General features: G+C 46.9%; 2 protein-coding genes across 2 annotated transcripts in view; both read right to left on the bottom strand.

The window, feature by feature from the left end:
- LOC139548241 (rho guanine nucleotide exchange factor 17-like) overlaps positions 1-10,932 on the bottom strand; it is a 130,112-nt gene extending 119,180 nt beyond the window's left edge. Inside the window, exon 1 of the mRNA XM_071357783.1 lies at positions 5,435-10,932. Within this exon, the coding sequence (XP_071213884.1) occupies positions 5,435-10,408 (4,974 nt within the window). The 5' untranslated portion in view covers positions 10,409-10,932. The remainder of the gene's footprint in view (positions 1-5,434) is intronic.
- Positions 10,933-13,651: 2,719 nt separating this feature from the next.
- Positions 13,652-22,500, bottom strand: part of LOC139548240 (P2Y purinoceptor 3-like) — an 18,692-nt gene continuing 9,843 nt past the window's right edge. Inside the window, exons 2-3 of the mRNA XM_071357781.1 lie at positions 17,717-18,155; positions 13,652-17,515 (exon numbers count right to left, since the gene is read on the bottom strand). Of these exons, the coding sequence (XP_071213882.1) occupies positions 16,801-17,515; positions 17,717-18,138 (1,137 nt within the window). The 5' untranslated portion in view covers positions 18,139-18,155 and the 3' untranslated portion in view covers positions 13,652-16,800. The remainder of the gene's footprint in view (positions 17,516-17,716; positions 18,156-22,500) is intronic.

Below are 22,500 nucleotides of genomic sequence, written 5' to 3'. Positions count from 1 at the left end.
TCTGCTGTTAATGCAGAGGATTTCCCCAAGGTTGCTGTTGACACATGTCCCCCGGTAGTTATTGGGGTCAAATTTGTCTCCACTTTTATGGATTGAGGTGATCAGGCCTTGGTTCCAAATATTGGGGAAGATGCCAGATCTGAGGATGATGTTAAAGAGTTAAAGTATAGCCAATTGGAATTTGTGGTCTGTATATTTTATCATTTCATTTAGGATACCATCAACACCCCAGGCCTTTTTTGGATGGAGGGTTTGTATTTTGTCCTGTAGTTCATACAATGTAATCGGAGATTCCAGTGGTCCTTAATAGTTGACTCTAAGATTTGTATTTGATCATGTAAATGTTTTTGCTGTTTGTTCTTTGTTACAGGGTCAAAAAGATTGGGGAAGTGGTTTATCCAAACATCGCCGTTTTGGATAGAGAACTCTAAACAAACAACAAAACGAAGAGTTTTCCAATTTTCCCAGAAGTGGTTAGAGTCTATGGATTCTTCAATTACATTGAGCTGATTTCTGACGTGCTGTTGTTCCATCTATTTCTGTGTTGTTTTAGTGATTCACCATAGTGAAGGCGTAGACTCAGGTTTTCTGGGTCTCTATGCTTTTGGTTGGATAGGTTTCTCAATTTATTTCTTAGGTTTTTGCATTCTTCATCAAAACATTTGTCAATCCTGTTAATTTTCTTAGGTCATCTGCTTGACATTTTTTAGATTTGATAGGGAAGCTGAGAGGTCAAATATACTGTTTAGGTTTTCTACTGCCAAGTTTACACCTTCACTATTACAGTGAAACATTTTGTCCAGGAAATTGTCCAGAAGGGATTGAATTCGTTGTTGCTTCATAGTGTGGAAATCTACCAAAAAACAATTTTCCTTCCATCTATAGCATTTCTTAATATTATTCAGTTCCCTTGGCTTTGATGCCTCATGATTGAGTATTGCTCTGTTCAAATAGAGTGTGGTTTGATGAGATCTGACAGGGGTGTCAGTGGACTGACTGAACGCTGTAAGAGACACTGGGTTCATGTCAGTGATAAAGTAGTCTACAGTACTACTGCCAAGAGATGAGCTATAGGTGTACCTACCAAAGGAGTCCCCTCGAAGCCTACCATTGACTATGTACATACCCAGCGTCCGACAGAGCTGCAGGAGTTGTGACCCGTTTTGTTGGTTATGTTGTCGTAACTGTGTCTAAGGGGGCATATGTGGGAGGGAATGCTGTCACCTGCGCTCTCAATTCAATTCAAGGGCTTTATTGGCATGGGAAAGATATGTTAACATTGCCAAAGGAAGTGAAGTAGATAATGAAATTAAAGTGAAATAAACGATACAAATTAACAGTAAACATTACACTGACAAAAGTTCCAAAAGAAGAAAATACATTTTAAATGTCATATTATGTCTATATACAGTGTTGTAACGATGTGCAAATAGTTAAGGTACAAAAGGGAAAATAAACATAAATATGGGTTGTATTTACAGTGGTGTTTGTTCTTCAATGGTTCTCTCTCTCTCCCTCCCCCTCTCCAAATCCTTTCACCTGTCTCCCCATCTCCCTCCCTCTCCCTCGTTCTCTGTGTTCCTGTACCTGATATCTGGCTAAATCTCGTCTCATGAAGCCTGAAGGAGATGACCTCATTTCACAGCAATGCTCAGCGAGAGAGAGAGAGAGCGAGAGAGAGAGAGAGAGAAAGAGAGAGAGAGAGCGAGAGAGAGAGAGAGAGAGAGAGAGAGAGAGGGGAAGAAAGAAAAAAAAGAGGAACAGAAAGCAGAGTGGCTATGAGGAGGCAGTCAGAGAAGGGAAGGGGAGAAAGAGCGAGAGAAGGGGAGAAAGAGCGAGAGAGATAGAGAAGGGAGGGGAAGAAAGAGAGAAAGAGAGGGGAAGGGGAGAAAGAGTCGAGAAGGAAGGGAGGGGGGGGGGGGGTAAAGAGAGAGGGGGGCAGGTGTAGTGCAGACTGCTAGTGATGGGGGGGATCACTACGGTTACATGTCGCATAATGTGTATAGTGAGCATGTTGGGAACATCAAATGCCCAAAAAATCAAATAAAAAAATATCACAGTATCGCAATACATATAGAATCGTGAGAATCGCAATACATATCCTATCAGCACCTAAGTATGGTGATAATATCGTTTCGTGAGGTCCCTGGCAATTCCCAGCACTCGTGTACTATAGGGCAGTGAGTTGTTCTTCAGTTTCCAGAAAAGGAAAAAAGCTCCCTTGCTCTTAAACAGACACACACATCTCCTTGCATAGGACTACACTTGTCTACAGTCTATTTCAATTTGGGATCAATTGAAAGCGTCAATCCTCTTTATGTCTCTCCTCTCCTACTAAATCAGAGCATGAGCTTACATGGAAGTAAGAGACAGAGACACTGCTCAGACATCTCCCAGGCCAACACACACACACACACACACACACACACACACACACACACACACACACACACACACACACACACACACACACACACACACACACACACACACACACACACACACACACACACACACACACACACACACACACACACGTGGCCCTGGCTATTATCAAACACATCAGTAACGTTTCTCCAAAAGGGGGGGGGGGGGGGGGGGTTGATGGACAACAACCCCCTCACAACTTCTTAAAGACAAGCCAACAGTGCTTGTAACAAAAAGTTATGTAATATAACAGAGTTATGTAAGATAGATAAACAGTTTTTATAGTCACAGGAAAAGTGTGTGCGTGAGAGATGTTCCAGAGAAGATCTAAACCACAATGTGTGTGTCTGTAGAGAGAACAATCTTTCCTTGAGTGATACCTAACGACAATAACACACACACACACACACACACACACACACACACACACACACTGAGGCTGCAGGGGATAAGGACTAACTAAAGGCAGCAGGGGATAAGGACTAACTAAAGGCAGCAGGGGATAAGGACTAACTACAGGCAGCAGGGGATAAGGACTAACTACAGGCAGCAGGGGATAAGGACTAACTAAAGGCAGCAGGGGATAAGGACTAACTAAAGGCAGCAGGGGATAAGGACTAACTACAGGCAGCAGGGGATAAGGACTAACTTCAGGCTGCAGGGGATAAGGACTATCTACAGGCAGCAGGGGATAAGGACTAACTACAGGCAGCAGGGGATAAGGACTAACTAAAGGCAGCAGGGGATAAGGACTAACTACAAGCAGCAGGGGATAAGGAATAACTAAAGGCAGCAGGGGATAAGGACTAACTACAGGCAGCAGGGGATAAGGACTAACTACAGGCAGCAGGGGATAAGGACTATCTACAGGCAGCAGGGGATAAGGACTAACTTCAGGCTGCAGGGGATAAGGACTAACTAAAGGCAGCAGGGGATAAGGACTATCTACAGGCAGCAGGGGATAAGGACTAACTACAGGCAGCAGGGGATAAGGACTAACTACAGGCAGCAGGGGATAAGGACTAACTAAAGGCAGCAGGGGATAAGGACTAACTACAGGCAGCAGGGGATAAGGACTAACTAAAGGCATCAGGGGATAAGGACTATCTACAGGCATCAGGGGATAAGGACTAACTAAAGGCAGCAGGGGATAAGGACTATCTACAGGCAGCAGGGGATAAGGACTAACTAAAGGCAGCAGGGGATAAGGACTAACTACAGGCAGCAGGGGATAAGGACTATCTACAGGCAGCAGGGGATAAGGACTAACTAAAGGCAGCAGGGGATAAGGACTAACTAAAGGCAGCAGGGGATAAGGACTAACTAAAGGCAGCAGGGGATAAGGACTAACTAAAGGCAGCAGGGGATAATGACTAACTAAAGGCAGCAGGGGATAAGGACTATCTACAGGCAGCAGGGGATAAGGACTAACTACAGGCAGCAGGGGATAAGGACTAACTACAGGCAGCAGGGGATAAGGACTATCTACAGGCAGCAGGGGATAAGGACTATCTACAGGCAGCAGGGGATAAGGACTAACTAAAGGCAGCAGGGGATAAGGACTATCTACAGGCAGCAGGGGATAAGGACTATCTACAGGCAGCAGGGGATAAGGACTAACTAAAGGCAGCAGGGGATAAGGACTATCTACAGGCAGCAGGGGATAAGGACTACCTAAAGGCAACAGGGGATAAGGACTAACTAAAGGCAGCAGGGGATAAGGACTAACTAAAGGCAGCAGGGGATAAGGACTATCTACAGGCAGCAAGGGATAAGGACTAACTAAAGGCAGCAGGGGATAAGGACTAACTACAGGCAGCAGGGGATAAGGACTAACTACAGGCAGCAGGGGATAAGGACTATCTACAGGCAGCAGGGGATAAGGACTATCTACAGGCAGCAGGGGATAAGGACTAACTAAAGGCAGCAGGGGATAAGGACTATCTACAGGCAGCAGGGGATAAGGACTAACTACAGGCATCAGGGGATAAGGACTAACTAAAGGCAGCAGGGGATAAGGACTAACTACAGGCAGCAGGGGATAAGGACTAACTAAAGGCAGCAGGGGTTGACTGTATGACTGTACTACAGTCATTAGGTTATCAGTGCCCACAGTCACATATAATCAGTCCTATTAGCAGCAGGCGCTAGTCCAGAAGCTAATGTGCCCAGTCCTATTAGCAGCAGGCGCTAGTCCAGAAGCTAATGTGCCCAGTCCTATTAGCAGCAGGCGCTAGTCCAGAAGCTAATGTGCCCAGTCCTATTAGCAGCAGGCGCTAGTCCAGAAGCTAATGTGCCCAGTCCTATTAGCAGCAGGCGCTAGTCCAGAAGCTAATGTGACCAGTCCAATGCTTGTTTAACATCTGTTCTAACAATGTTTGTGTAAGTTGGTTTGATGTTTCTGCTAACAAATACACTCTAAAAATAACCATCAGAGAGTACGGTTATGGCATTAGAGGCCTGTTTTTTTGTGTGTTTTTGTGTGTGCGTGTGTGTGTTTTTTGTGTGTGTTGTGTGTATTTTGTGTGTGTTGTGTGTTGTGTGTGTGTGTGTGTGGAATAGCACTAAAGACGCAGTGAACAGAAAAAAAAATTGTGAGCGGAGCTAGATTCTCTACCCTAGAGCCATATTCAGAGCAGTTTCTCTCCCCAAGAGCTTTTGAGATATGGAGCTCCATATTTGCTCCAAAAACTCCATCGCTGTAACATTCTACTGAGTACACACACACACACACTCACACACACACTCACACACGCAAGCGCAAACACTCACAGAATCATGCTTTGTAAGGTGATTCATAAAAGCCCCCCCCCCCCCCCCTTCAACACATCATTAGCAGCCTAGTATGAATAGTAAATACACGTCAGAACGCATAACTCCATCTAGCTGTGTTGATTTCCCAGAGGATTTTATCCATGACAACAGCAAACAGTCTCCTCTCCTGCAACATGAAAACACTACTTTTGACCACTTAGACACACACACACACGTTGGCAATGTTACTCACCACTCTGGGTTTGGCTCTCTGTGGGGCTGGTGTGGTCAACTCTTCACTGCTCTTCCTCTGCAGTCTGGGTTCTCTGGCACCAGTGGGAGTAGCAGGGCTGGAGTTAGACCCGTCTGAAACAGGCACCGTTCCTCCGGACCCAGGCCCAGACGGCTCCCCCTCGCCCCCAGGAGCATTCAGGGCCAGAATATACCGCTTGGTCACATCCTCCAGGGAGGGGGCCTCCTCACCAGTGGGCTTACCCAGGATGGAGGGTTCAGAGGCGGGTAGCAGTGCAGGCGGGTCCGCCTGTGCACGCTGGGGCTGTGGAGGTGGGGAGATGGGGATGAAGGTGGCAGGTTCGCTGGCATGGCGGACGTGCTTGGACCTGGCTTTGGATTTGGGGGGGGGCGGGGGCAGTGGGGGGTTGAGCTCAGTCTGGTCTTGATCCTGGCTCTCCTCTGGACCGTGGTCTTCTGGACCTGGTTCCGAGTGGTCCAGCTCCTCTGATGCTGTTTGCGCGACTCGGTTGGGGCGTTTCCTGGAGGCCCGCCGGCCCATTCTGGGAGATAGAACCTCCGCAAGTTTGGGGTCAAAGTTCAATATCTGCCCTCCTCCCACTCCATCTGTGTCATCAGCATAGAGACAGGAGTGCAGCTCCCTTTCTGATTGGGAGCGGAGTTTGCCACCTTCATTGTTGACAAGGCGACTACGTAATGGACGTCCACGTTCGTCTCCGAGCTCCCACAGCTCGTCTCTCTGCTCACTCAGGATTGGCTCACTGCTGGAGGGCGGGATCTGACCAAGCTGATCCAGCTCACTGATTGGTTCGTTGGGGTGATGGTGACTTTTGAACCCTGATTCGTCAAGCAGGTGGCCATCACCACGGCGACTGGGGTCCGAGAAGGACTTCTTCTTCGTGGCTTTCCCGTTGTTTTTGTCATCCGTCATCAATCTGTCCATTGCTCCTGGCTCTGCAACAATGCTCCGGATCACATTGCTGTAGTCGTCACGGAGACTATCGTCACGGAGACCACCGTCACTGCACACCGATAGCTCGCTGGTCACGCTGCCCGTGCACTCTGATAGATCAGCTGCAGAGGACGACTCTGGGACACTTCCACCTCCTACTCCTCCTGCCCCCTTGGAGGAGAGAGAGAGCGACCCCAGCAGGTTACTATCCACAGAGAAACTGTTATTCCCTTCTTCTGACACAGAGTGGCACCGGTGAGGCATGGGGTCGCTTAGCGAACGGTAAACAGTAGGATCCCCGTTCGACTCCCCGTTGCTGCCGTTACTGGAGTCAGAGCCTGTGTTCCCTGCTGAGGAGAATTTACGGCGGCGGCGGATAGCGCTCGGCGTGGGAGGAGCCTCAAGTCCTGGGGCTGAGGCACTGTGGGATACATTAGTCCTCCCACTAGTACTGTTGTTGTTGACGCTGCTCATCTCTGTTACTATATCAATGCTCTCAGTCTCAGTCCCAAGAGCAGGAGCAGAGACAGGGTTCTCTCGTTTCTCTCTCGCTCCTGCGTGTAACCCTGATCCCTCTCGCATTCCCTCGTTTAACTCTGGCCATTTCTCCTCATGCAGAGCAGACTGCTTCCAGATGGTCAGGGGTTGACCCAGCACATCTCTGGCCAACGATGATCCTAAACTTGACCCCACAAATAACCTCTCAGGGTCACCAGGTCCAGTCTCTGGTTCTGTGACTATGCCCTCGTCTGTGAGGCTTGACTCGTGACCCGATAGCTCATCAACAGATCGGTCATAAAACACGTTCTCCTCAGAATCTCCCTTCTGTAGGCACTTCTCTTTTTCTCTGGTTTCACATTCCCCCTCCCTCTTCTCTTGTTCCCCTGAAACGGCAACCTCAGCCTCTCTAGCTCTCCCCTCCATCTTCTCTTGTTCCCCTGAAATGGAGGCTGCCCCAATGTCAACCTCAGCCTCTCTAGATCTCCCCTCCCTCTTCTCTTGTTCCCCTGAAATGGAGGCTGCCCCAATGTCAACCTCAGCCTCTCCAGCTCTCCCCTCCCTCTCTTTTATCTCCTGCTCCTCCACTTGTTTCCTTTTGAAACCCTCATCCTCAGTGGAATCTGTCGCTAGCACATCATCCTCGTTATCATCATCCTTGCGAGCGATCATCTGGCAGATATCTCTGATCACCTGTCTGGCCTCCTGTACATACCTGTCCTGCAGCGGAGTGTGCATCACTTCCTCATCCCCATAACCCCCTGCTCCACCTGCTCTGCAGTCCCCTCCGTCACTCTCCACCTCTCTGGCAGGCACCGCCCCCCTCCCTCCATCACGCTCTCCGTCTAAATCCAGACGTTGCTCAGAAGAGCTTCTTTTGGCCGAGGACCCATCTGGATGTTGCCTCCCTACTGGTTTATCAGAGTAAGTGAAGGATTTGGCGCGTCGAAGAGTTGCAGTGAGGTCCTTTAATGAAGGGCGGAGTCCTGGGTGGAGACCTCTTGACCCCATCCTGTACACCGCAGATGACCCCTCAGTAACCCCTGACCTGTCCGTCTTCCGAACTCTGAGCTCTGATAGGTCACTTTTCAGGAAGCTGAGGAGGGACAATGTTTCCGAAGTGATATCCGGGTTTGACATTGACATCCTGTTCCTGTCCTTATCCCCGACTACGCCACCACTGATCAACCGCCGGAACACTGTAGTCTCCTCCCTAGTAACCCCTCCAGTGTCCCCTGTGGCTGGAGATGGTGGATTGACAGGGGGAAGAAGGTGGGGGCAGACTCTCGCAGGGGCGCGGGATAAGTTATCCCCATGTCCGAAGCTGGGGGAGCGGTACATGGTGAAGTTACCGTGGTAGGTCTTACTGAGCATGGAGGAGGATGCACCAACCACACTGCCTGGGGTGGTAGTAGTAGTAGTGTTAGCCATTCTGTTAGCATAGCTAGCTTGGTCCTCTTCTTTCAGTGTCTCTGTGCTACAGTATCTACTGCTGGTCTGCGAGCTGCCGGGACTCGAAATAAACGATGAGATGTTGACCTTTGACACCCGTGATACCCCTGTGAGGGGCGTGGTCAAGGGAGATGATGTCCCCGGCCCGCCTGAGGTGTATTGGCGTCTGTAGCTCTCCTGCGCCACCATCTGGTTAGGAGTGTAATTGCGTCCCCTTTGCGCTGCACTGTTTCTAGAGCCTTCGGGTTCTCTGAGCCGGTTCCGAGAGCTACCAGTCTGTTCTGTAGTGGCGGCAGTGTTCTGTTGGTGTCTCTCCAGGTGTTCCATCATACCTGTCTGCTCGTCGTCGCTGTCGTCTGATTCACCATTGTCTCGTCCCGTTGCTATGGCAACTTCACTGTTCTTCTTCTTCTTCCTCAGTGAACGGCGTCTCATGGTGTCTCGGCTAGGTCCTAGTGACGCAGGGCTGTCCTCTTCACTGCCTGAAGACTTCCCGAGGACCTTCCCACCCCACCAGCCATTCTTACCGCGGGAGAGGTAACCTCCGCTGACACCTAACGAGGGAGCACTCCTTCCTCCTGCTCGGTGGTACTCCTCTTCTTCGTCTCCTGAGCTGAACCTCCAGCGGGCTGTGATTGCTGCCCTGGTTGAAGCTCTATCAGAGGAGGGGGCCACCGGTCTGGAGGAGCTATGTGAGGAATGTAAACTATCCATGGGCTGCCCGGCCCCCTGGCTCTGCTGCTGCTCTACAGAGGGGCAGACACAGGAGGAGGAGAGGCCCCTGGAGCTGCTCCGAGGTGGGGAGGTGGGGGCAGCAGCTAGGACAGAGGGTGGAGGGTCAGAGTTCAGACTAGATGTCCGGGTCTCAGGCCCCTCTCCTCCACTGCTGGGGCTGTGGGCTCTGTGCGTGTTTGATGGCTCCGCCACCCTAGGAAACATACCACTTCTACTAATACCAGTGCTGGCTGGCTCAATCTCTGCCTCGTCTGAGTAGTGCTGGTCAGGGTGAAAGGCTGAGTCCATGCACTGGTGTCTCCTCTCTCTGCCCAGGGACGCAGCCCTGCTGCGGTGTCTGTCTGACAGTGAGAGGCTAGTGGCTTCAGGGGTTGGGCTGTTGGGAGACTGCCTGTCGCTTCTGTCTGATACAGAGTTCTCTTTGGAGCTGGTGAAGTGCTGGAGGTGGCCAGCAGATTTTAAATCCTCTGCATCAGAGGTGGACCGGTGCTTCTTTCTGTGCCTGTCCCCAAAAAGCTCTCTGATCTTAGTGACACTAGGCCAGTTGGTTAAATCAACGTGAACAGGAGGATCTCCATGGTGAGTTGGGAAATAGCTCCTGTATGACTTGCAGGCAGGCGCACCACTGACAAAAACATAATCCTCAGCGTTCAAAGTTTTACTGCAGTTATTGTTATCAGAGATAGACGGATCAATTTGGGAATAATCTCTTTTACCAGTCCCAGCGCTGCTGCCTTGAGCAGATTTGCGAGTATAAATCAATTGTTGATTTCTATCCGAATCCGACCCAGAGACAGAGTCTGTGCCTGAATAAAACGTTTGTTGCTGAACTTTAGTGTCAATCGGGAACTCTGTTAAAACCGTGTCAGTAACTTGTAAATATCCACTGTCCTCGTGGAATAGCTCCCGAGACGGGGATCTCTCTCCCCTTCTGCTTTTAAATCGGGGTAAAGTTGTGCTCTTCCCGGCCACGTTACTGCCATGGCTCAGGGCTCCGTGAGTCCGAGGCGAAGTAGTGCTACTGAACTTTTCAGTGAGTTGGCGAATAGAGGGAGAAATGGAGGAGAGAGGAGTGGAAGAGGCTTTCTTTGGCTCTGCGGTGTCGAGGCTGGCAGCGGAGATTTTGGAAACTTTCCTTGACACACTAACATTACGCATAGCCGAGGGCTGTGCTTTCTCTGCCGCAGCGGTAGATGGAGGGGGAAGGGCGCTGCTACTACCCTCCAAATCCTTTGATTTGTTCTGTTGATTTTCACAGCGACTTTTGTTTGAGCTCCAACTTTCAAACTTTTTGAAAGAGACACTGCTATACAGCTTCTCGGTCTCCGTTTCTGCCATTGTGCATGTATTTAGTTATGTTCTCTCCCTTTGTTAATTCATTGTGGTAAAGCACTTTTTCTTCCACAGTGGCTAGGCTTTCACCCCTTTTCAATGTAGCTAGTACAATGGGCTACACTTTTAACCACAATTTGCTGCCAAGTTAAGAGTCTCAAAACAAGAAGCCAGCGTTTACACTAAAACGACAATGAATTACACTACAACGACAGTGAATTAAACAACGTGAGAGAGAACTCTCCTGCATTCTGACCTTACATGTCTTCTCGAATCGCATCCATGCACGAAGAAAAAGTGCTAAAGTTTCCCCAAACTTTTCTCCTTCAACTTGTTCAACTCTGCAGCTTTTCCATAGATTCCCCCATATTCCAGACTCTTTCCCATCGTTTTAGTCACGCGGTTTGCCCTAAACTCATAATTCACCAGAATCCCGAACTGTTGCTGTATTCCTTATTTTGACAGAATGTAGTTTTCTGTGATTTATGTTTTTACATGCAAATGCCTGAGAACGAGATAGACCAGGCGTGGGCGGGACTAGTCGGGGTATAAGTGCTGTCATAGCCCCTCGGGAATGGGCATAAAAAGCATTTCCTTTTCGATGGGAGAACACAGATATCGAGGACAGAAATATATAATTATAGCTCAGGGCCGTGTAAACCATTGGCGCGCTGAGAAATGTTACTTTTCACAAAGTTAAACAAGAACATGTAACAGTGTTTCCATTGCCAGTGTATTTAATGAAGCTACTATTAGTGCTGTCTCACACGGGGTTGTGTTTGTGAATTATGTGTCAACGTTAATTAAAGCATTTTCTCTCATGCAAAATGACTCTTGTGGTTTTTCCCATGACTGTCTGGTTATGTAGCGCTTTGTTCCAGCACGGATATTATCACAGTGACCTCTGGGCGACAGAATGCTGACGGCAGCGCCATCTTACGGGCAATATATAAAAGGGCTTTATTGTTTTTGCTCAAAGGGTCGAGGCTATTGGAGAATTTCAATTGCATACTCCTTGCCTGGGCCGGTCCGCTCATGAGGCAGGATTAGGCAGCCGTATATGGTGGCAGGTTGACGAGGGCGGCATTTTCTGAGATAAAATGACTAAAACGCACCTCCAACAACACATGAAACCTAACATAATTCTGCCCAAAAACAATGACACTTTCTTTCAACCGGTGGGATATGGGCTGTTTAGGTGAGCGCTGATGCCGCCCTGTGATAAGCAATGCCCACTTTGTTTAAGGCAGGGACACAAAATATTGATATTTTCCATTCTCAGTGCGCCTCTCCAGGGTGCTGTTGGAGATACCCATCGCTGCGGCGCTCACCAACATTCCATCAAAAAAAATGATCTGACATAAATCGTGGCTCCCGAGTGGCGCAGCGGTCTAAGGCACTGCACCTCAGTGCTAGAGGCGTCACTACAGACCCTTGTTCGATTCCCTGCTGTATCACAACCAGCTGTGATTGGGAATCCCATAGGGCGGCGCACAATTGGCCCAGCATCGTTAGGGTTTGGCCGGGGTAGGGCCGTCATTGTAAATACGAAGTTGTTCTTTAACTGACTTGCCCAGTTAAAAAGCGAAAATAAAATACTTCTGCATTTCCCGCTGTGTAAACACATTGCAAATAGGCTCAGAAAATTCAGAACTTAAATAGCCAAATGAATCAGGACTAATAAAGCCAATGCAACGGTCTTTTTTTACAAACGGTGGGCCTACAAAATGAATGGGCATTCATAAAATTAAATTTCAGGAGACACTGTAGGCTATGCCGGACTGGATGTGTTTTTTTGGTGCAGTCCTGCTTTGATTTCCACGTCTACTGACGTTGATTTTTGGTCCGGTGCAGACCAAATCTGAACCAGTCATAGACGTCTATGTATGGTTCAGATTTTGTCCAGTCTGGACCAGCCTTGATTTGTCCCAAACATAGACATCTATAAATTACGTCTTTTCAACTTTCTTTCAGAACCCGAAAATGTACCTGATTTCAACGTCAGAAAAATATGTATTTTCAACTTTAATTCAAAACCTAAATTGAGCCTAACTTCAACGTGTAATTTTGCTTACTGGGACTGTTCTAGTCGGGTGGCAAGTTCAGAGGGGAAGGACCTCTGCCCTTCTCATCCAATGGGTTTTGCGGAGGTGGTGAGGAGAGAGGAGGAATTTTGTAGATGATGGGCAGTGTATGCGAGAACATTTTCTGGTAATATATTGCATTTATACCAGAATAAATACATTTATTGACAACTGACAATAGGCAGAGGTCCTTCCCCTCTGAACTTCTCCTCCAATGGGTTTTGAGAAGGAGGCAAGGAGAAAGGATGGCAACTGCTCGGCCACCGACCGCAAGGCACTACAGAGGGTAGTGCGTACGGCCCAGTACATCACTAGTGCCAAGCTTCCTGCCATCCAGGACCTCTACACCAGGAGGTGTCAAAAATTGTCAAAGACTCCAGACTGTTCTCTCTGCTACCGCACGGCAAGCGGTACCGGAGCACCAAGTCTAGGACCAAAAGGCTCCTTAACAGCTTCTACTCCCAAGCCATAAGACTCCTGAACAGCTAATCAAAAGGCTACCCAGACTATTTGCATTGCCCCACCACCCCCTCTTTTACACCGCTGCTACTCTCTGTTGTTATCATCTATGCATAGCCACTTTAATAACTCTACCTACATGTACATATTACCTCAATTACCTCGACTAACCGGTGCCCCTGTACATTGACTCTGTACCGGTACCCCCTGTATATAGTCTTGCTATTGTTATTTTACTGCTGCTCTTTAATTACTTGTTACTTTTATTTCTTATTCATATTTTTTTTAAACTGCATTGTTGGTTAGGGGCTCGTAAGTAAGCATTTCACTGTAAGGTCTACTACACATGTTGTATTCGGCGCATGTGACTAATAACATTTGATTTGAATAGCAAGTTTATTACAGTGTCAACAGTCTCCTTAATTGGAGAGAAGGTAGGCACAGGTAACTATGGACATGCATGAGTATGTATTAAACAGTACAACCTATAAATGCATTTATACACAAGTAATGAATTAAAACTAATTTATAACCAAAATATAATTAAGTTCTCTCCATGTTATAAAAATAAGTTTAACTGTAAAAAATGATATAGTGACACAGAAACGTATCCGCTGCAACTAGAGCGGCTGGTGGCTACAGTGCCCTCCTTAATTATTGGGACAGTGGAGCATTTAGAAATGAATGGTAAATAATGTAGTGTCATTTTGGAGTCACTTTTATTGTAAATAAGAATATAATATCTTTCTAAACACTTCTACATTAAATCAGGTACATTTTTGGTTCTGAACGAATACATTATTTACCATTAATTCATATTGGGCACAAAATAATCTGAAACACAACAAAAACAAACAGAAAATGCATCCAACAAGTTTGTAGAGTCACAAGCTTGATGTAATCATTGCGTACTAGGTATATGGGACCAACCACTAAACGTTAGGACTACTTTCATCCACATTTAAGTGAATTTGTCCCAATACTTTTGGTTCTCTAAAATGGGAACTATGTACAAAAAGTGCTGTAATTTCTAAACGGTTCACCCAATATGGATTAAAATAACCTCAAATTAAAAGCTGTCAGTCTTCACTCTAACCTCCTAGTCATTGTATAATTCCAAATTCAAAGTGCTGGAGAACAGAGCCAAAACAACAACAGCAACATTGCCAGTGTCCCAATACTTCTGGATCTCACTGTATGTTGGCTCCTATCAGACATGTGCACACATATTAACCTTCATGTTATCACTTCATTAAGGACCTTAAGCTAAGGCAGAGGTTAAACATACACAAACACACACACACTCAGGCGCACACAATCACACACACACACAGGCACACACACACACACACAGGCACACACACACACACACACACACACACACACACACACACACACACACACACACACACACACACACACACACACACACACACACACACACACACACACACACACACACACACACACACACACACACACACACACACACACACACACACACACACACACACACACCACATTCCCGGCAGATTTGGGAACAAAAACATCAGATGTCACACACATTTGACCAAAACAAGCCAATAATTAGTGTTATTGAGCAATCCAATCGTCTGCAGCTGATACACATTGGGACAACAGCAGATCTGTAAATCCAGGCCGATAGGTTTGGTTTGAGGAACTAGTCCTGTGATATTCTCTTGGAGACTTATGTATTTACAAAGACGTGGTTTGGGGGGGGGGGGGGGGGGGACAAACAAACCCAAAAAATACAACTATACCTTATTTTGTAATGGCAAAATAATAATATTCACATCACAGCCAAAACATCACAGCCAAAACACCACAGCCAAAACACCACAGCCAAAACACCACAGTCAAAACACCACAGTCAAAACACCACAGCCAAAACACCACAGCCAAAACACCACAGTCAAAACCCCACAGCCAAAACCCCACAGACAAAACCCCACAGCCAAAACACCACAGCCAAAACACCACAGCCAAAACATTCCCAAAAACACACATTTCCCATAACCGTAAACACTATTCATTTGTTTCCACACGTTTCCATATTCAAAACTCTTTCTGCAAAACCTTCACAAAAGTGGCCAAATAAATCATTCATTGCACTATATATTCATTCAGCAAACACATGCTCTCAATATAGTTAACTCAAGTCATCACAACCTAAACTCAAAGAGCACACCTTTCTCCACGTGCAAACACTAAGCCTCAAAACTGTTAACACACCAATCAGAATTGCAGGATCAATAAATAGGGCCTAGAGGCATGTCCATGTGCTTGGATCCTAACAATGCCGAAGTTGCAAGACAACAGAGAGGACGAGGACAACAACAAAGACAAGTAATCTCAGATGAAACCCGTGCCACCCTAGTTCATCATGTGCTCATACATGGGAGGACTATGAGAGAAGCTGGACAGCTAGTGCAACCCAACCGAAGCCGTTACACGGTTGCATCCATTGTCCGTACTTTCAGAAGGGAAAACAGGTCAGTTGTCTTGTTGTTACTGTGATACATGTGATGTTGTAGTGGATGACCATAGGTCAGTAATGGATGACCATAGGTCAGTAATGGTCAAATTCCATTTTTGCAGAACTGAGAGGGGGCCATCTATTGGAGGTAGGGGGAGACTTCTCACAGCTGAGCAGGAGACTGCCCTGGTGAATATAGTGATTGCCAATAATGCCATCTGTTTGATGGCAGCTGTACCTTGTGCCTTTTGAAAGGAATTCAAACAGAGTTAAGGAGCAATGATTCCAATATGTTCAGGTAATTGCTGTACTGTATATAGTACTGTACTGTATCGTCACTGTATATAGTGTGTTTTCTCCTTCAAGTATCATATGGCAATACGCCCTGTGTGTCTGTGGGAAACGTGGGAAAAAGTATACGTTGCCATAGCAACATCCTCTGCTCTCGCTTGGTGAGAGAGCCTCCTAAATTGATAATGCAGTTTGTTTAGGTGATTTTTAAAGCTAGCTAGCTATTTTGCATGCTGATATTGATTTGGCTATTGTGTGTAGTTACGTTTTCCAGATAGCCAGCCCAGAAAGAGCACATCGCATTGTGGGTTTTGTAACGTTAGTTAACTTGAGCTGCAACAGATTTCCACAACGATTTTCAAACGTTGCTACCAACCTTGTTATAATGACAAAATGAAACGTGTTCACAAATATTGTTTTAACATATTTGTGTTATTTAACACTGTTAATAATAGGAATTAGTGGTTTGGGGTGGATTATCCCGCTAATGGATAATTTGCTACTATGCTGTGTTGTCATGTGTTGCTGCTATGCTATTGTAATGAAACAGCAGGGAGCAGGTCTCGAACCCTCGACCTTCTAGCCCGAAGTCCAGCGCGCTATCGACTGTGCCGCAAAAGCATGCTCGTGCGGCTGAGTCGATTTCCGCGCTTTGCCTTTTTATAGGCTTGTAAATAGGAATTTGTTCTTAACTGACTTGCCTAGTTAAATAAAGGTTAAATAAAAATAAATAAGGCCATGGGATATGTAGGTAATACACGCCACCTAGTGGCTCATATAGAAAACAACTAGCAGTGTGCTTGGACATACAGGATACATTACATAATACTATGGCAACCAAAAGCAGTGTTATGGCTGACTACTTCATGCATTTTAGTATACAGTCACAAGCAGACACAGTAGCAAACACACTGACTTGTTGCCATGCTGGCAGAGCAGAAGTCAATGAGGGTTCTGGATCGGTTCTAGCTACCCAGAACCCATGTATCTAGGTGTAATACAACTGTGGACTATGGTTGTTTTATATACTCCTTGGTTCCTTTGTCTCAAAGCGAGTTTACCCTTGATTAAACATGGGATCTAAATAATCTATGTGTTTTCACTTCCTCACACCTGGGTTCCCTGTCTCTGAGAGTGGTGATCTTGGTAATCAGTATTCTGGTGCTCCTGCGGAACCGTGGCTGTGTGAAGTAGAACAGTATAGGATCTAGAACACTGTTCATGCTGGCGAACGGCCTGGTGCACTTGTAGATCACTGAGAACAGGTTCCGTGTCGCACACGGAGCACCCGGTAAGGTTCGTACCAACAGGTACATGGTCTTAGTAAGGTGGAACGGCAGGAAGCTCACAGCGAACACCGTCACCACGATGATTATCATCTTCACCGCCTTGTCCCGTTTCTCCATTGAGGCTGCCATGGTAGCGCCCTGATAGGATGGCGGGCGGCAGAGGAGGCGACCCATGCGACAGTAGCACGCCACCACGCCCATAAAAGGCAACAGGAAGCCCAGGCAGGTCAGAGCCATCCCATAGGGGTAGTAGTCAGCCGAGTGCTCCGGTCGACTCAGGTCGTAACAGACGGTGCGGTTGCGTTGTGTTCCTGTGGAGGCGTAGTGGAAAGTGGGAGCACAGAGGAGGGCGACCACCAGCCACACACCCCCACAGACCACCCGTGCCAGCCTGCGACCCCCCTGCTTGTGCCAGCCGGCCATAGGCTGGCAGATGCCCACATAGCGCTGGAGGCTGATACAGGTCAGGAACAGGATACTGCCATGCAGGTTACTGTGGAAACAATAAATAACATCACTGATGTTATAATGACAGGGTTTTCTCTCTACAATCCACTCAAAGATCTGTCCACAGAAAGGTAACATTCAATATATGAGTTATTCCCTGTAGGACTGTAAGTATATGAGTTTGAGTATTTTAAGTAATCTATAGAACTATGCTATGAATATGTCAGTTGATGAGTAGCTATACTACCTGTAGAATTGAAAGCGGACCAGTTTGCAGGCCAGCTCTCCAAAGGGCCAGTAGTCATGACTGGCGTAGTTGTAGATGAGCAGAGGTAGTGACATCACATACAGGAAGTCAGCCGTGGCCAGATTGAGCATGTAGACGTTGCTCCGGGTCAAGTTGGGTCGTGACCTCCAGATCTTCAAGATGACTGCCCCATTCAGAGGCAGACCAATCAGGAAAACCACACTGTAGACGGCAGGAAGTAGGAAGCGTTTAAAATCCTCCTTATAAGTGCAGACTGGCCATGTGACATTGTTGTCGCCCACGGCGATGAGGTATTCCTCCGAGTGGGGTTCTGTGTAATGTCCAGAGGAGGAACCTTCTGCTGTGAACATTCCAATGAGGAAAGGTTCCGTAGAGAACACTTCTAGAGAGGATATCGACATGGCAACAGCTTCACATTCTGAAACAGAGAAGAGAGGCCAGGATGAATCGCATCAAAGTTGATAACCATATAGTGCTGAGTGATTAATCGAAATGTTGTACTTTTTTGGTTATTAAACAACTAATTGACTGACATCGGTTCAATTACTTGATTTCCATGTATTTCTTTGTTTTTGTGGTGTGAGACCAACGCTCTAGAGAGAAATCAAATCATTCACGAGAGAAATCAAGTCAAGAACTATGTGGGACGCTGGGCTAAAGGGAGTTGTAGTTTTCATTCTTGTTCAGTGCAGAAATGTGGTAAATAACTACAATGACCATAATCCATTGCGCCTGTTCTTTCTGGGTCGGACAGAGATGGATACGTTTTTACGCTTGCTACACACAGACCCAGGGACATTATACATCCTGGAAATCTGGGAGAGCACAAAGTACGTGAGGATGGCTGGGGGTGGTTGGCTAGGCTCCCTGTCCGTAAATTGGAGAATTTCGCATTTTCAAACACCTGAAACACCCCTTTCCTGCAATCTAGAGCCATAATAATTATGCTTAGCTAATTCTATGTAAAATACATTTTATTTAAGCATACCTCTTGAGCTGTCTGTATCCTCCTGACTGGTGGTTATTTTGTTAAAGAAACGTAATATGTGAGAATGCTGTTCATTGACTACAGCTCAGCATTCAACACCATATAGTTACCTCAAAGCTCATCAATAAGCTAAGGACCCAGGGACTAAACACCTCCCTCTGCAACTGGATCCTGGACTTCCTGACGGGCCGCCCCCAGGTGGTGAGGGTAGGCAGCAAAACATGTGCCACGCTGATCCTCAACACAGGGGTCCCTCAGGGGTGTGTGCTTATTCCCCTCATGTACTCCCTGTTCACCCACGACTGCGTGGCCAAACACGACTCCAACACCATCATTAAGTTTGCTGACAACACAACGGTGGTAGGCCTGATCACCGACAACGATGAGACAGCCTATAGGGAGGAGGTCAGAGACCTGGCAGTGTGGTGCCAGGACAACAACCTCTACCTCAACGCGAGCAAGACAAAGGAGCTGATTGTGGACTACAGGAAAAGGAGGGCCATACTCGCTCCCATTCTCATCGACGGGGTTGTAGTGGAGCGGGTTGAGAGCTTCAAGTTCCTTGGTGTCCACATCAACAACAAACTATCATGGTCCAAACACACCAAGACAGTCTTGAGGGCACAACAATGCCTATTCTCCCTCAGGAGACTGAAAAGTTTTGGCATGGGTCCTCAGATCCTCAAACATTTCTACAGCTGCACCATCGAGAGCATACTGACCAGTTGCATCACCACCTAGTATGGCAACTGCTCGGCACTTGACCGCAAGGTGCTACAGAGTTTAGTGCGTACGGCCCAGTATATCACTGGGGCCAAGCTTCCTGCCATCCAAGACTTTGATACCAGGCGGTGTCAGAGGAAGGCCCTAAAAATTGTCATAGACTCCAGCCACCCAAGTCATATAGACTGTTCTCTCTGCTACCGCACGGAAAGTGGTACCAGAGTACCAAGTCGGACTATTTGTATTGACCCCCTTTTTTACGCTGTTGCTACTCGCTGCTTATTATCTATGCAGAGTCACTTTACCCCTACCTACATGTACATATGACCTCAATTACCTCGACTAACCCGTACCCCCACACATCGACTCGGTACCCCCTGTATATAGCCTCGTTATTGTTATTTTAATGTGTTATTTATTTTCAATAATAAAAAAAGAAGTATATATGGACCCAGTGAAGGTGAACGAAAGGCTCTGGAGCAACGAACCGCCCTTGCTGTCTCTGCCTGGCCGGTTCCCCTCTCTCCACTGGGATTCTCTGCCTCTAACCCTATTACAGGGGCTGAGTCACTGGCTTACTGGTGCTCTTTCATGCCGTCCCTAGGAGGGGTGCGTCACTTGAGTGGGTTGAGTTACTGACGTGATCTTCCTGTCTGGGTTGGCGCCCCCCCTTGGTTTGTGCTGTGGTGGAGATCTTTGTGGGCTATACTCGGCCTTGTCTCAGGATTGTAAGTTGGTGGTTGAAGATATCCCTCTAGTGGTGCGGGGGCTGTGCTTTGGCAAAGTGGGTGGGGTTATATCCTTCCTGTTTGGCCCTGTCCGGGGGTATCATCGGATGGGGCCACAGTGTCTCCTGACCCCTCCTGTCTCAGCCTCCAGTATTTAAGCTGCAGTAGTTTATGTGTCGGGGGGCTAGGGTCAGTTGGTTATACCTGGAGTACTTCTCCTGTCTTATCCAATGTCCTGTGTGAATTTAAGTATGCTCTCTCTAATTCTCTCGTTCTCTCTTTCTTTCTCTCTCTCGGAGAACCTGAGCCCTAGGACCATACGTCACGGCAAACCGGGCATGATGACTCCTTGCTGTCCCCAGTCCACCTGGCCTTGCTGCTGTTCCAGTTTCAACTGTTCTGCCTGCGGTTATGGAACCCCTACCTGTCCCAGACCTGCTGTTTTCAACTCTTAATGATCGGCTATGAAAAGCCAACTGACATTTATTCCTGATTATTATTTGACCATGCTTGTCATTTATGAACATTTTGAAAATCTTGGCTCTCTAATTCTCTCCTTCTCTCTTTCTTTATCTCTCTCGGAGGACCTGAGCCCTAGGACCATACGTCAGGACTACTGGGCATGATGACTCCTTGCTGTCCCCAGTCCACCTGGCCTTGCTGCTATTCCAGTTTCAACTGTTCTGCCTGCGGTTATGGAACCGCCACCTGTCCCAGACCTGCTGTTTTCAACTCTTAATGATCGGCTATGAAAAGCCAACTGAAAATTATTCATGATTATTATTTGACCATGCTTGTCACTTGTGAACATTTTGAACATCTTGGCATAGTTCTGTTATAATCTCCACCCGGCACAGCCAGAAGAGGACTGGCCACCCCTCATAGCCTGGTTCCTCTCTAGGTTTCTTCCTAGGTTTTGGCCTTTCTAGGGAGTTTTTCCTAGCCACCGTGCTTCTACACCTGCATTGCTTGCTGTTTGGGGTTTTAGGCTGGGTGTCTGTACAGCACTTCGAGATATTAGCTGATGTACGAAGGGCTATATAAAATAAACTTGATTGAAACTTGATTGATATGTAGGCTTTTCTTGCTATGCATTGTTGGTTAAGGGCTTGTAAGTAAGCATTTTTAACGTAAGATCTCGGGCACGTGACAAATAAAAATGGATTTGATAATATGCTTCTCTGCATCTCTGCTAAAATCTGGGTAAGATTGAAAGGAATGTGAGTCTTAATCAGTATATTTAGTAAATGTTTGAATATTAGTAAATGTTTGAATATTAGTAAATGTTTGAATATTAGTAAATGTTTGAATATTTTTTAACTGAACAGACCTCAAAAAGCACTAATCGCTCAGCACTATTCCCCCCCCCCCCTTCTACCGACTATCTTCTTCATCTCAGTCTACCAGTACTCTCCACCAGGTGAGCTAGGAGAATATGATGTTTTCATAGTAACTCACTTGGTTTAACTATCTCTCATTTCTGGCTGTGTGCTACGGGACCATCCATACGTACAAAATGTATGCATGCATGTCTGTAAGTCGCTTTGGATGAAGTGTCTGCTAAATTGCATGTATATATTAGTGTACTGGTCCAAACCTGTGGACCAAACGCAGCCAAAAGTACAGTATTTTAGGAGTGGGAATGCCTGTCTCTCTGTCAGCCCCCCACTACCCACTCTGCGGTTGGACGTCTGTGGTTCAAGATGTTGCATCATCAACATCAGTCTCTTATCCCAGCCCCTTCATCATCAACATTAGTCTCTTATCCCAGCCCCTTCATCATCAATCTCTTATCCCAGCCCCTTCATCATCAATCTCTTATCCCAGCCCCTTCATCATCAACATCAGTCTCTTATCCCAGCCCCTTCATCATCAACATCAGTCTCTTATCCCAGCCCCTTCATCATCAACATCAGTCTCTTATCCCAGCCACTTCATCATCAACATCAGTCTCTTATCCCAGCCCCTTCATCAACATCAGTCTCTTATCATATCCCCTTCATCATCAACATTAGTCTCTTATCCCAGCCCCTTCATCATCAACATCAGTCTCTTATCATAGCCCCTTCATCATCAACATCAGTCTCTTATCCTAGCCCCTTCATCATCAACATCAGTCTCTTATCCCAGCCCCTTCATCATCAATCTCTTATCATAGCCCCTTCATCATCAGTCTCTTATCCTAGCCCCTTCATCATCAATCTCTTATCATAGCCCCTTCATCATCAACATCAGTCTCTTATCCCAGCCCCTTCATCATCAACATCAGTCTCTTATCCCAGCCCCTTCATCATCAACATCAGTATCTTATCCTAGCCCCTTCA

Source organism: Salvelinus alpinus, chromosome 21 (assembly GCF_045679555.1).
Source record: "Salvelinus alpinus chromosome 21, SLU_Salpinus.1, whole genome shotgun sequence".
NCBI classification, from domain to species: Eukaryota; Metazoa; Chordata; class Actinopteri; order Salmoniformes; family Salmonidae; genus Salvelinus; species Salvelinus alpinus.
The sequence above is the reverse complement of the archived record's forward strand: the minus strand, read 5'-3'. Positions and strand labels throughout refer to the sequence as shown.